Genomic DNA, 14,091 nt, shown 5'->3' with positions numbered 1-14,091 from the left:
AAATATGGGTAACAGAAATCAAAACAAAAAAACAAATCTGTCCAGTTACTACACCGACAATAAAGACAAACCATAATCCACATCCACTAGACCACATGATCACATCTGCAGTACAGCCAACACAGCCTAGCAATGAAGACTTGGAGGTGACAAGACAGGCAATACCTTGCAGCTAGTCTTTTTAAGATACTTTATTTTTCCTATAAAATGATTTATCTGTCGTGTATCTTCTACACTAATAACTAAACTTGTGTTTGAAACTGCCATGTGGAAACCTGACAACCATACAGTTATATTTTTTGTTTTAGCTTTGTTTTTTTGGGGGGGAGAGTATCTATTCGATTATGAATCTCTATGAATCTCAAACTCGAGATTCTTCTGCCTCAGCCTCCTAAGGGCTGAGATTACAGTTATGCACCACCACATCAAGCCATTTTATTTTATTTTTGTTTCAGAGTAGTAAAAAGTGTCGTTTAGGGGCTGGGAATGTGGCTTAGTGGTAGAGTGCTTGCCTAGCATTCATAAAGCCCTGGGTTTGATTCCTCAGTACCACATAAACAGAAAAAGCTGTAAGTGGTGTTGTGGCTCAAGTGGTAGAGTGCTAGCCTTGAGTAAAAGAAGAGGAGCTGAGACAGTCCCCATGCCCTGAGTTGAAGCCACTGGCAAAAAAAAAAATATATATATATATATATATATATATTTTTTTTTTTTTTTTTTACTGAGAATAGTAGAGCTCATTAGAGTAAGAAGATACTTTCAGAGGTGAAAGTGGGTTGTCCAGAATAACAATCACTTCTACCCTAGATCAGACTTCTATAGATGTTTAGGAGGTTGGAGCATAATCTAGTCACTTTCTTGGACCAGCTCATGGGGAGTGACTGACATGGAAAGTGTACAGTAATACATTTCCTTAGACACTGGTGACAAAGCCAAGGTCAATTTTTGTTAGGGAGGCATTCTACCACTGAGCCATGCCTAAACTGTTGGGTCAATTTTTGAAAGCACTCTTTTTCCCCTTGAAATATATTCATCTCAGAGGTGCAGGAGAGTGTTCCCTATGTTTGAATAGGAAGTCCTTTCTGTTTTATGGAAACAACTGAAATGAACAAAGGAGCCAATTATTTCTGTTGTTCTTTCTCTACCTAAAAGTATTTTTTTCTAAAATAACATATCCTGTATATCTTTTAAGAAACTTTAGACACTGAAAGATTTCAAGTTGCTTATGGTAATTTTTCTAAGAATTTTAATCTTCTATGACAAGTTTCCATTTTTTCTCAGAGTATAATAGCTAGAAAATTCAATACAACAAAACCGTAAATAGGAATCCTCTTCCCAAAAAGTATAGACACAAAGTATAAACACTACGGGAGCAAAAGTCTTTCAACTCTGGGTGAAAACTGACTTCCTTGAAGACACAAAGAAATGAAAATACAATTACCTTCACCACATAATGCTGTAGATATGTTCGTTAATCATTTTCAGTCCAAACATTAAGAATACATACCAACTTCCAAAAGTCTAAAATAGGCTCATACACACTTTTATTTTACTATCCCTATCTTCTACTGAACTATGAACTTCATGAGCAGGTCTATGATTTAAGCAAACCATAATTTATAAAAAGGCAAATAACTGAATTTCATATGGCAATTTACATAAAGCAAAAGCAACATGCACATGGAACACAGCTGTACAAAGCATTTCTCAAAGTTCTGTAAGAAAGGAAGAACAGCCTGTTACCCACCAAATGGGGTGACTAATGTAATGTGCGAAGAAAGGTTGGTGGCTGAGGAATCCCAGGCAGTGATGGCTGCTAACTGTTGTCCTGGGTTGTGAAAGCAGTAAACAGAAAGAAAAGCAACCCTTTCAACAAGTGGATATAATTTTAAAATATAATATAAAATACAAAATTACGAGAAAATACTTTTGAGATTTATTTTCCACTAAGATTCACACCTACTGCCACTTTGGGAAGCAGCTGTAAACAATGGGAAAATATCATTACCCAAAGTCACTGATCTCCTTAGAGTAATAGACTACAAACAGCCCCTAATATTAAAAGGCACCACATGTAAAATACCACTTTTTTTCTATTTTTAGTTATGAATCTGACATTTGGAGCTAATTTAAAAAGCCAGCTTTGTAGAACATGTTGCCATATTCCTGTTAATAGTGTAATTCTATATTATGCTAAATGTACTGCAGATTAATACTAAGAATTTGTATTCTTAACAAATCAGCTCATGGAAGTTTAAAGATGAAGTAATTCCATTCCTCAAGATACATAAAATGTAATGATGTTCACTAAGTATAGCAACTATCTCATTACTATAAGTTACTGAAATACTCCTGTATTCCTGGTCTAAATGCTTTTTCCATGTTTGCTAACACTAACTACAAGTCATCCTTCATAGAGTGCAGGCTCTGGGCTGGAGGTGCATGGCAGCAGTAGAAAGCCTGTCTAGCAAGCATAAAGCCATCAGCTCAAACCCCAAAGAGAAGAGAGGAGAAAGGGGGGGGGGGGGGCGACAGGGGGAAGAAAGTGGGGGAGGGGGAAGAGAGGAGAGGGAGGAAGAGGGAGACAGAGACAGAGACATAGAGAGCACATGTCCATTCAGGCTCCAAGGTCTTCAGATACCTTACCATCTGGTGAGGTAAGTTTCCTATCAGCTCATGCTCAGCTCCGCCACCAGTGTACTTAGTACTGATTCAAGGCCACTGGTCTCTTGTTCTTTACAACTAACTTGAGAGTAAAGACATACCCTAATGGTTTTTGCATCACCAAGGTCTAACAGTGCCTCAAGTGCAAGACAGTGATTATATTCTCACAGGATGTCTGTGTTGATTAAGTGGAATAACGTTTAGAAAAGGTTTACCCTAGTGTCTGGCACATGCTACATTCTTAATTTTTCCATTGTGTGTATAGACAAATAGATAGCGAATACTAAGTAAATAAGGATTAGGCACATGTAATTATCTTTTAAAAATTATTATTTTTTTTTTAGCAGAACAGGAGATGGAACTCTGGGCCTTGTGCTTGATAGTCAGAAATCTACCACTTGAACTTGCCTCCCAGCCCTTTTTGCTTTATTTTTTAAGTATGGTCTTGTGATTTTGCCTGAGTTGGCCTGGATGGCTATCCTATTTAAACTTCCTGCGCATCTTGGGATGACAGACACACAACACAATGTCCAGGTATTGACTGAGATAGGAGTCTTGCAAACTTTTTGCCCAGGCTGGCCTCTTATCGTGGACTTTTCAATCTGTTTCCTGAGTAGCTAAAATTAGATATGTGAGCTAATGCAACCAGGTTAGATTACTGAGTAAATGATAAAATAAAACCAGCTTTCTGCTTTTATAATAATATTAAAATATCTTAGGCTAGCTGGGCACAGTAGCTCAAGTATTTAATACTAGCTACTTGGGTGGTAGAGATTAGTGTAATATACCTGGAAGCCATTCTGGGCAAAAAGAGGTATGTGAACCTCCATCTCAACTAATAGCTGCATATGGTGGTATGTGCCTCCTAGCTATGGAGGTAGCATGAGACCTGAGGCCAGTACTACACATCTGTCAGCCCCAAAACTTGGAGAAGGACAAGTAGGATTGCAGCCCAGGCTAGTACAGGCATAAAGCAAGACTCTACATAAAAAAAACAATAACTAAGTTAGGTGCCAAGGGCTCATGCCTATAACCCTAGCTACTCAGGGGACTGAGATCACAGTTTAAAGCCAGCCTGGGCAGGCAAGTCCATGAGACTCTGATCTCCATGTAACCACCAAAAAAGCCAGAAGTGAAACTGTGGCTCAAGTGGTAGAATGTTAGCCTTGAGCAGCAGATCTCAAGGACATCGCTCATGCCCTGAGTTCAAGCCCCCGGACTGGTGCGCATGCGCACAAGCACGCACGTGCGTGTACACACACACACACACACACAGAGTGGTTTATTATCTGCCTAGCAAGCATGAGGCCCTGACTTCAAGCCCCAGTAGTAGTAAAGAAGAAGAAAAAAGATATACAATATAGATAGACAGATGATAGGTAGGTAGGTAGGTATTTTAGGCTACATATGTGCATTACAGGCATGGCCTGTAATCTCTGCCAAGGAAAATGGTAGAGTACTTGCTTAGCAAGGTTGAAATGCAGAGGATCAGATTTCAAAGCAAGACAAGGCAGAAAATCCACAAGACTGCATCTCCAAAATAGCCAACAAAAAGTTATCTTACTTACCTCAACTGAAGACTAGTAAAGACAAAACTGAAAACCTCATTAGTGAAAATGTCTAGAGTGCTACATAATTTTAAAAATTATTTTCAGTGAGTGTTATTTTGTAATATCTTCTAAGAAGACATTAAAATGTTAAGCAAAGTGTACTATGGGTGGCATGATTTCTAGTAGTTATAAAAAAGTGTACTTATTTTAAAGTTTTTTCTTTTAAATTTTGTGGCAGTACTAGAGTTTGAACTCAGGACCTCTGCTTGCTAGGCAAATACTCTACTACTTAAGTGATATCTCTGATCTTTTTTGTTTTAGTGCTCAGATAATGTCGTCTTTTGCCAGGCCCAGAGACCATGGTCTTTCTACCCATGCTACACAAGTAGCATGCCTTACCACATCTGGCCTGCTTGTGGAAATAGAACTGGCATTAAAGCACAACCCTCCTGATCTATACCTCCCAGTTACCTGGGATTATAGGCATGAGGTAAAGCCTATGGATAAAGCTTAACTGCCTGGTATAATTTTCTTTTTTTGCAGCTCTCAGCTTAATTGGGTGTCATTTTAGAATAGAGCTGAGAGGTTCTCAAAGTGGTTCAACATGGCACAAAACTCTAGATCCTCACACTGCAGCCTACTCACCTGTCACAATGTATCTGGAAAGGAAATACAGAGAGGGGTGGCAGAATAGGCTCGGTGGGGACCAAGAACCAAACCAAGCTGAAGTTCTCACACTAGACCCACCCGAACTCTAGAAAGCATTTTAATACTCTATTCTCCAAATGCGCAAGAGCAAAGAATTGGCAAGTCCTGTATTCATAAAACCAATTAAAAAAAATCACACTGTAATCATCAGTGAGTGGATAAACTCACGGATCTGGGTTTCCAACCTTTGCTACCATGATTCTACATTAAGGTCAAAAAAGATTCTTGTGTCTAAATCCCAGTAGGATGCACACTGTGGCACAGTGCAAACCAGTGGTGGCATGACTTCCTATTGGAGCTCGTGGCAGGTTTTGGGAGGAGGGCAGAGTCCTCATAAACAAGGCCCACGGCCAGGTCAGTCAGTGCAGCTCAGTCTATGGAAGACTTCCAGTAGCAGAAGTGAGCTCTGAAGTAATTGCTCTAGGTCATGAAGGCTGGGTTGGTGGACAAGTGCAAGATGCAGCGAATGATGATGTTGTGGCCCAGCAAGAGCAGGTTCTGGCACTCAGCCTTCAAGTCCCAGCAGCACAGGCTGATGGTCCTCAGTGTGGTTAAAGACAGCCTGTGCCGGGGCTGGGGATATGGCCTAGTGGCAAGAGTGCCTGCCTCATATACATGAGGCCCTGGGTTCGATTCCCCAGCACCACATATACAGAAAATGGCCAGAAGTGGCGCTGTGGCTCAAGTGGCAGAGTGCTAGCCTTGAGCAAAAAGAAGCCAGGGACAGTGCTCAGGCCCTGAGTCCAAGCCCCAGGACTGACCAAAAAAATAAATAAATAAATAAAATAAAAAAATAAAAAAGACAGCCTGTGCCCCTGCCGGACACTCCATCCCGTAATTTGAGACTTCCATACTTGCTGCCCGTTACATACATATTGGCACTGGGGTTGTAATCAACAGAGCAGATGGTATCGGTTTGCTGCTCTTTAGGATTGAGAGCGAAAGCACTGGAAGGTGTTGATATCATAAAGGTGAAGAGTAGGGTGCTGAATTCTAACCAGTATAAAATCTCCAGAAGGATGAAAAGAGATGGAGAGCAGCATTTCAGCTTCCTGAATATACTTGGGAGGCTCTTTTTGCTGATGGTTTGGAATAATCATATAATTTGAGAATATAATCTCTTGAACCAGAGGCTAGGATCTGTTCTGTCGGGTGGAAAGCAAGACACGTGACTTCATCCACGTGGTCATAGAGAGTCTGAATCACTAAGTGGTTTTCCAAGTTTTGCCGTGTACTTTCGTTCATCATGACCTCTATTAGCATGGCACTTTGAGCCAAGTAACTTTTTTTTTTTTTTGCCAGTCCTGGGGCTTAGCCTCAGGGCCTGAGCATTGTCCCTGGCTTCTTTTTGCTCAAGGCAAAAAGGCACTCTAGCTCTTAAGCCACAGCGCCACCACTGGCTTTTTTCTATATATGTGGTGCTGGGGAATCGAACCCAGGGCTTCATGTATGCGAGGCAAGCACTCTACCACTAGGACATATTCCCAGCCCTGTGTCAAGTATCTTTATGGAAGCATCAGCAGACCCAGTGGCTATCAACTTCCCATCTCTACTATAGTTGCTATGCAGCACAGTAGTTTATGGGATGTAGCATAGCACATCTCATACTCAGAAGCTTCTGGGGACATCATCTGGACATCTGCATCAAATCCCAAGTCAGTGTCCATGCCAGAAACAACCGTATCTGAATGACCAATTGTATACTGCTCTGCAGTGTTATCATTTTCCATTACTAGTTTGATGAGGTTCAGGAGCTACTCAGAGGCGGCATACACTGACTGAGGCTTGACTTCATTGGCAATGCTGATGTAGCCATGGTAGAGCAGCTGGCTGATGACCAACTTGTAGAGTTGCTGGCAGTCCTTTTGGCCACTTTGGTTCTGTAAATCTCGGAGAAGAAGACAACTTCCTTGCTGATCACGGTCACTAGCTCCAGCTCTCCAGCTCTCTTCTAGAAAAATGGAGGTGCGAATCTTGCCCAATCGATGGCTCTAGTGATTTTTTTTTAAACCTCAAAATTCTTTTAGTAAATACAAGGAGAAAGATTTCTCCCAAATATTTAAAATAATATTCTATCTGGGTGCTAATGGCTCATGCCTGTAATCCTAGCTACTCAGGAGGCTTGAGGTCTGAGACATGGTTGCTCAGATCCAGAACTAGCTGAGTAAGCAAAAATTGGTGAGACTCTTATCTTTAATTTGCCATCAAAAAGCCAAAAGTGAAGCTATGCTACCAGCCTTGAGAGAAAAAGCTAAGGGACTGCATCCAGGGAGGTCCTGAGTTCAAACCCCACCACCAGCATGCATGTGTGCGTGCACATGCACACACGCACACACATACACACAGAGAAAATCCCCCTCCAGAACACCAATATTCTAAACTGGCAGAAAGATTAACTGATTTAATCCCAGCACTTGGGAGGCAGAAGCAGGTAGATCTCAAGTTTGAGGCCAGCCAAGATTACATAGAAAGTTCCAGATGAGTCTAGGCTACATAGGATCCTGTTTTAAATCCCAAAACAAATACAAGACAAGTGCCAGTGGCTCATGCCAGTAATCCTAGCTACTCAGGAGGCTGAAATCTGAGAATTGCAGTTCAGAGCCAGCCAGGCAAGAAAGTAGAAAACCAGAGTGGCACTGTAATTCAAAGTGGTAGAGAACTAGTCTTGGGCAGAAGAGCTCAGGGTCAGTGTCCAGGCCCCATGACCGAGCAAAGGAAAAAAAAAAAAAAAGAAGCCCTCATTACCTATCGGTAATCGGTTCTTTTTGTTTGCTGGAGTGGTTGCTGGAGACATCTGAGGAGTACTGTAGGGAGTCATTTCTAAACTGCTGCTCTTTCCCGGTTTTGCCTGTGGTAGGTTTGCCAACAAATTGTCAAGAGCCATTCTGTCTTCTCTCAATTGATCTCCAGACATCACACTCTTCATAAAATTCACCTAGTGAAAGTAAAGAACCTTAGCTAGTGAAATCAAATTTTCAAACACAATATATATTTCTCATATAATATGCTTAGCTGAAAGAATTTTGAGAAAATTCCACTAAGGAATAAAGCCATTACCAAAGTAATTAGCTGACTGTATGTTATATAAACCACGGTTCTGCTCAACCCTTCCAGAAGATTAACAGAGGACATGGGAGGAGTCTCCACTGCACGGCCCCCAATCACGACATCAAGAAAAGCAGCCACACAACTCTGTTAAAACAGGAAAAGACCAAAGTAAAATTCTTCCCCTTTAAAATACCAGCAAAAAAATTTGATTAAACAAGCATGCAAAAATAACATTTAAAAAATAAGGCTCTTGCCGAGCACTGGTGGTTCATGACTAGTCCTAGCTACTCAGGAAGCTGAGATATGAGGATTGTAGTTCAAAGACAGCCCGGGAAAGAAAGTCCATTAGTTTCTTATCTCCAATTAATCACCAGAAAACTAGAAGTGGTGCTGTGGCTCAAGTAGTGAAGTGCTGGCCTTGAGGTGAAGAGCTCAGGAATAGCATCCACACCCAGAGTTCAAGCTCTACAACTGACAAAAAATAAATAAGGGCTGGGAATATGGCCTAGTGGCCAGAGTGCTTGCCTCGTATACATAAAGCCCTGGGTTTGATTCCCCAGCACCACATATATAGAAAAAAAATGGCCAGAAGTGGCACTGTGGCTCAAGTGACAAAGTGCTAGCCTTGAGCAAAAAGAAGCCAGGGACAGTGCTCAGGCCCTGAGTTCACGGCCCAGGACTGGCAAAATAAATAAATAAGGATCTTCAGGTCAGAGAAACAAACAGCATATGTTCTACCTGATACACAGACATTAGATCTAAAATGCACTGGCACATGACAAATTACACAGGATTCTAGATACTCACATATAGTGAGACCAAAAGAAGATAGTCCTAGGAATGACAAAGGTGCAATACCCAAGCACCTCTCCATATGTATATAAAATAATATACATAGTGAAACATACTGAAACAAACTCCAAAGATTTGGTAACAAAGGACTTTTTTCTTAATTTGTTTTCTCTTTTTCTGATGACTCTATTCTTTACCTTATATATGGTGTATTCATTTGCCCATCTGTGGGAGGGTAGAAGGAGGGCACAAAATCCGAGGAAAAACGGTAAAAAAGTGCAGCAGTGGAAGGCACTGGACATTGATAAAAGTGAACTATGCAGCTCATAGGTAAAGACAGGAGGGAAGGAATGGGGATTTCTTACCTAACCTATGCAAATATAACCCCGCTATATATCATTTCTAAAATAACAATAAATAAATGAGATTATTTTATAGAACAGTCTTGAGATATTCTGGCAAGCAAAACAAATATAACACAGAGCACTGCATACTCTATGCTAACAATCACATCTGAAAAAGCACCTAGAGAGAATGTATGTAAGAGTTTGACTTTATACAAACAGACCTCAAGAAAGATGCATAGAGCCAGGCACTAGTGGCTTACTCCTCTAATTCTATCTACTCAGGAGGCTGAGATCTGAGGATCGTGGTTCAAAGCCAGCGGGCAGAAAAGTCTGTGACACTTCAACCACCAGAAAACCAGAAGTGGCATTATGGCTCAAAGTGGTAGTGCTAGGCTTGAGGAAAAAAGCTCAAGGACAGCACCCAGGCCCTGAATTCAAGCCCCACAATCAAGGGAGGGAGGGAGGGAGGGAGGGAAGGAAGGAAGAAGGGAGGGAGGGAGGGAAGGAAGGAAGGAAGGAAGGAAGGAAGGAAGGAAGGAAGGAAGGAAGGAAGGAGAAAAAAGAAGAGTTTACTACTAATACCTTATTAGAATTTTGCACAAAAAGTATTTATATGACACAGCAATCATTCTTACTTTGTCAAATTTTCCAAGGCTGCTTTTTGTCCGAGGATCTCCCTCTTCAGAGCCAGTCATTGCTAGTTGTTGCAAAAGACGACCAACCTGCAACCCAAGGCAGTGATAGACAGACATGGACTACAGATATTCAAATATTCTACTCTGTGAAAGCACGCTTATACTGTTCTAGAAATCTGATTTCACAATATTCACACCAATTTCACCAGGCATACCAAGTGTATGCATACTTTGTCTAGGCTAACTTTTACTATTTTATAAGAGAAAATAGAATAGTCCCATTCTAACTAAAAAGCAAGCAATTCATATAGAACATAAGATGCTCAGCAACACAGATGCTAATTCACAGAGCAAGTTCCTTACTGCCAAGAGGGAACTGTTAATCTAGTCTATATAAGGGCTCCATATTGAAAATTAACACCATTACAGCATCATTTTAAGAATATAAACATTGTCATCATACCCATACCCATACCCACTGCCCCAAATCAACTGATTTAAAACACAGTAATTAAAACACATTAATAGTAACAATAAAAGCAAACCTGCATCAGGTTAAATCGCGCCACTTCATTAATAGGAGCATCAGAAATTATCCCATATTGCTCTGGATTGACAACTGCAGGACAAATGAAGCAAGCCAACAGGAGATCGGTACACATTGCTCTGACCTCCCCAACTTCCAGTCTATCTACACAGGAAAGAGTTTTGTACATCTGCGACACAATCCACCTCAGACTATGTGGAAAGCAGTATGTGTTCTGTTTGAGATAACCAATAAATTTGTTCACCAAAGCCACCAGTTTGGCTTCATTGGAATCCACCATCTCTTGAACCTTTTGCCTGAATCTATCTGAGCCTTTCTCTCCAAAGAGTTTTTCCTGTTGAGCAGGGGAGAATCTCTCAATTAGCTTATTTGGATCTGTTTCCAGGTGATCCTCATCTTCAACAAGCAGCTGCATGATTGGCTCATGTAAAGTAGCTGTGAGGAAAAGTTTGGCAGAAAAGAGTCCTTCAGAAAACAGTTTAAATAAGATACTGAAGGCACAAGTTCCTCTCCTCAAAAGTCGCCTGGGGTTGTCACTTTCTTTAAGTTCAAATTCAATCAAGTATCGCAAAACCTGAAGGAGGTAGCTTTCATCTTCTTGCATTATACAGTTGCCATACAAGGAGGTAAAAACTGTGTAAATAACACTTTGTGTGTTCTCCTGATTAAGTTTCTCTCCAGCAACCAAGGAGGACGCAATAAGACGAGGATTTTCCCTTAATCGACTTAAGAATTCTCCATAAGCTGTCTCCTGAAATCCCAATTGTTTATATCCATCAACAAACTGTGTATCTTCCAAAATCTTGGCATGTTGGCAACATTCAGCTGGGGAAGCTTCCGCGCTAAAAAATTAGCAAGCAATAGCATATTAACAACAATAATAGATAACACAAGTATTATAGTGCGACATGAAAATATGAATTGATTACAGTCCCAACAATGAGATTATTCTGAACTGCTAAATATTTAGACTCATACTTTGAAAACAAGAAAAAACCAAGATTAGAGACATGGCTCAAGTGGTAGAGTGCCAGCTTTGAGCATGCAAGGTAAGCAAGTGCAAGGTGGAGTTCAAGCCTCAAGCTTCAGTACTTTTATTTATTTATTTTTGTCTTTTCTTTTTTGGTACTGGGGATCGAACCCAGGACATTGCACTTGCTAAGCAAGCACTTTACCCCACTGAGCTACATCCCAGCCCAAGCTGCAGTACTATCTATCATATGTCTAAAAAAAAAGTGTGATGAAAATTTGGGCTAGAGCACCAGCTAAGAGCAACAAAGCTGAGCAATAGTGAATGGCACTGAGTTTCAAGGCTCAAAACCTGGGGACAGAGGAGTATTCGACTATAAAGTACAAAGGGTTGAAGGCATGGTTCAAGTGATAGAGAGCCAGACTAGCAAGCATGAGGTTGTGAGTTCAAACCCCCACTATGGGGGTGGGGGGGAGAGGAAACCAGGAACCAGAGGCTCATGCCTATAATTCTAGCTACTCAGGAAGAGGAGATCCAGAAGATTCAAGTTTGAAGCCAACTTAGGTAGAAAAGTCTGAGAGATTCCATGTCCAAAATAACCAGCAAAAAGCCGGCTCAAGGGCTGGGAATATGGCCTAGTGGCAAGAGTACTTGCCTCTTATACATGAAGTCCTAGGTTCGATTCCTCAGCACCACATATATAGAAAACGGCCAGAAGCGGCGCTGTGACTCAAGTGGCAGAATGCAAGCCTTGAGCAAAAGGATGCCAGGGACAGTGCTCAGGCCCTGAGTTCAAGGCCCAGGACTGTCCAGAAAAAAAAAAAAAGTGGCCTCAAGGAGTTGCTCAGCCAACCAAGCCAAGCAAGCATGGGGTCCTGAGTTCAAAACCTAACACCAACCAAGTTTAAAGATAGATAAAGGGGCTGGGAAGGTGGCTTAGTGGTAGAGTGCTTGCCTAGCATGCATGGAACCCTGGGTTCAATTCCTCAGTACCAGATAAACAGAAAAAAACATCAGTGCACTGTGGCTCAAGTGACAGAGCTCCAGCCTTGAGCTCAGAAACAGAGAAGCTCAGAGACAGTGCCCAGGCCCTGAGTTCAAGCCCCAGGACTGCCAAAATAAAGAAATAAAGACATTAAGGGAAGCCAATTAAATCAAGTTTAATAAAAACTGAAGGTTATAATAACTGCTACCTGAAACTATACAGATTAAAAATTTGTTACACTTTTGTACAACTACTTTAAATTTAAAAAAAAATTGTCATGGTATAAAAACTATTTATGGACATAAGAAATTTTACAGGGGCTGGGGATATGGCCTAGTGGCAAGAGTGCCTGCCTCGTATACATGAGGCCCTGGGTTCGATTCCCCAGCACCACATATACAGAAAACGGCCAGAAGTGGCGTTGTGGCTCAAGTGGCAGAGTGCTAGCCTTGAGCAAAAAGGAAGCCAGGGACAATGCTCAGGCCCTGAGTCCAAGCCCCAGGACTGCCCCCCCCCAAAAAAAAAATTTTTTTTACAAATATTTGAGAACCAAAAACAATCAAAACAAAGTTTATGACAGGTTATATTATTCAACTTTTTTAACAGCAATGTCCCAGTATCCTTCAACTGAGCTTGTCACTTCTGCAAAAAGCCCTATGAAATTAAGCCCATAAGAGGAATAAACCCACAAGCATATCTGCAGCACTATTCTTTTGTTTGTTTGGATTTCCCCTAGCTTTCCATAAACAAGAGAAAACATACAATACTTGTATTTGTGGAACTGGCTTATTCTAATTAGCATGATGATTTCCAGTACTTCCACCTAGAAAATATTATTTCAGTTTTAATGGCTGAATAAAACTCCATTGTATGAATGTGTAAATATATATGATACATATGTCATGTAGATGATATATATCATATATATGCATATATATTTAATCTACATCCATTCATCCAACTAAGCTTATGTGCACTTAGGCTGATTCTATAATATAGCTATTGTAAATAGTGCCATGAAAAAATATGGACATCAGGTATCTCTAGAGTATGCTGACTTACTCTTTTGGGTGGAGGTCATTTTCAACTTTTTGAGCAACTTCCATACTTATTTACATTATGGCTGAACTAATGTACATTCCAGCCAGCAGTAAGAGTTCTCTTACATCCTAGCTAGAATTTGTTGTTTTCTTTTTCTGTCAGTCTTGGGGCTTGAGACTCAGGGCCTGAGCACTGGCCCTGGCTTCTTTTCCTTGAGGCTAGCACCCTACCTCTGAAGCCACAGCGCCACTTCCAGCTTTTTTTGTGTATGTGGTGTTGAGGAATTGAACCAAGGGCTTTATGCATGCTAGGCAAGCACTGTGCCACTAAACCACATTCCCAGTCCCATGTTGTTGTATTCTTAATGGTAATCATTCTGAGTAGGGTGGAGTGAAATCTCAATGTAGTGTTGATTTGCATTTCCCTGATGACTAAAGACGAACATTCTTTTAACATGTATTTATTGGCCATTTGTATTTCTTCATTTAAAAACTGTCTCTTCTGTTAACTGGTCCATTTACTTCCTTGATTACTGCTCTTGTAGTGTTTAATTTTTTAGAATTCTATATATATTCTGAATGCCATACCAACCTCCTGGTTCACACCTGTAATCCTAACTACTAGGGAAGCACAGATTAGGAAGATGACAATTTAAAGCCAGTCTAACAAAAAGTTTGTTAAACACCATCTGAAATTGGGTATGTTGGCATATGCCAATCAAACCAGTTATAGTGGGAGCTCAGAGGACAGGTAGGGGCCACCAGTAATATCGGGGCCCAGTTCAGCCCAGGCGTAAATATGAAACCT

General features: G+C 40.9%; 1 protein-coding gene across 10 annotated transcripts in view; it reads right to left on the bottom strand.

Moving 5' to 3' along the window:
* Gapvd1 (GTPase activating protein and VPS9 domains 1) overlaps nt 1-14,091 on the bottom strand; it is a 90,860-nt gene that overhangs the window by 44,243 nt on the left and 32,526 nt on the right. For 6 of the 10 annotated variants that reach the window (XM_048342590.1, XM_048342582.1, XM_048342625.1 and 3 more), the window contains exons 3-7: nt 10,287-11,130; nt 9,742-9,828; nt 7,977-8,111; nt 7,665-7,854; nt 1,745-1,825 (exon numbers count right to left, since the gene is read on the bottom strand). In XM_048342590.1, coding sequence (XP_048198547.1) covers nt 1,745-1,825; nt 7,665-7,854; nt 7,977-8,111; nt 9,742-9,828; nt 10,287-11,130 — 1,337 coding nt within the window. The remainder of the gene's footprint in view (nt 1-1,744; nt 1,826-7,664; nt 7,855-7,976; nt 8,112-9,741; nt 9,829-10,286; nt 11,131-14,091) is intronic. The other 4 variants (XM_048342615.1, XM_048342643.1, XM_048342635.1 and 1 more) reach the window with 1 other exon arrangement.

The sequence above is a fragment of the Perognathus longimembris genome, chromosome 1 (assembly GCF_023159225.1).
Source record: "Perognathus longimembris pacificus isolate PPM17 chromosome 1, ASM2315922v1, whole genome shotgun sequence".
NCBI lineage: Eukaryota > Metazoa > Chordata > Mammalia > Rodentia > Heteromyidae > Perognathus > Perognathus longimembris.
Note: the sequence above shows the minus strand (reverse complement) of the source record. Positions and strands in the feature narration are given on the sequence as shown.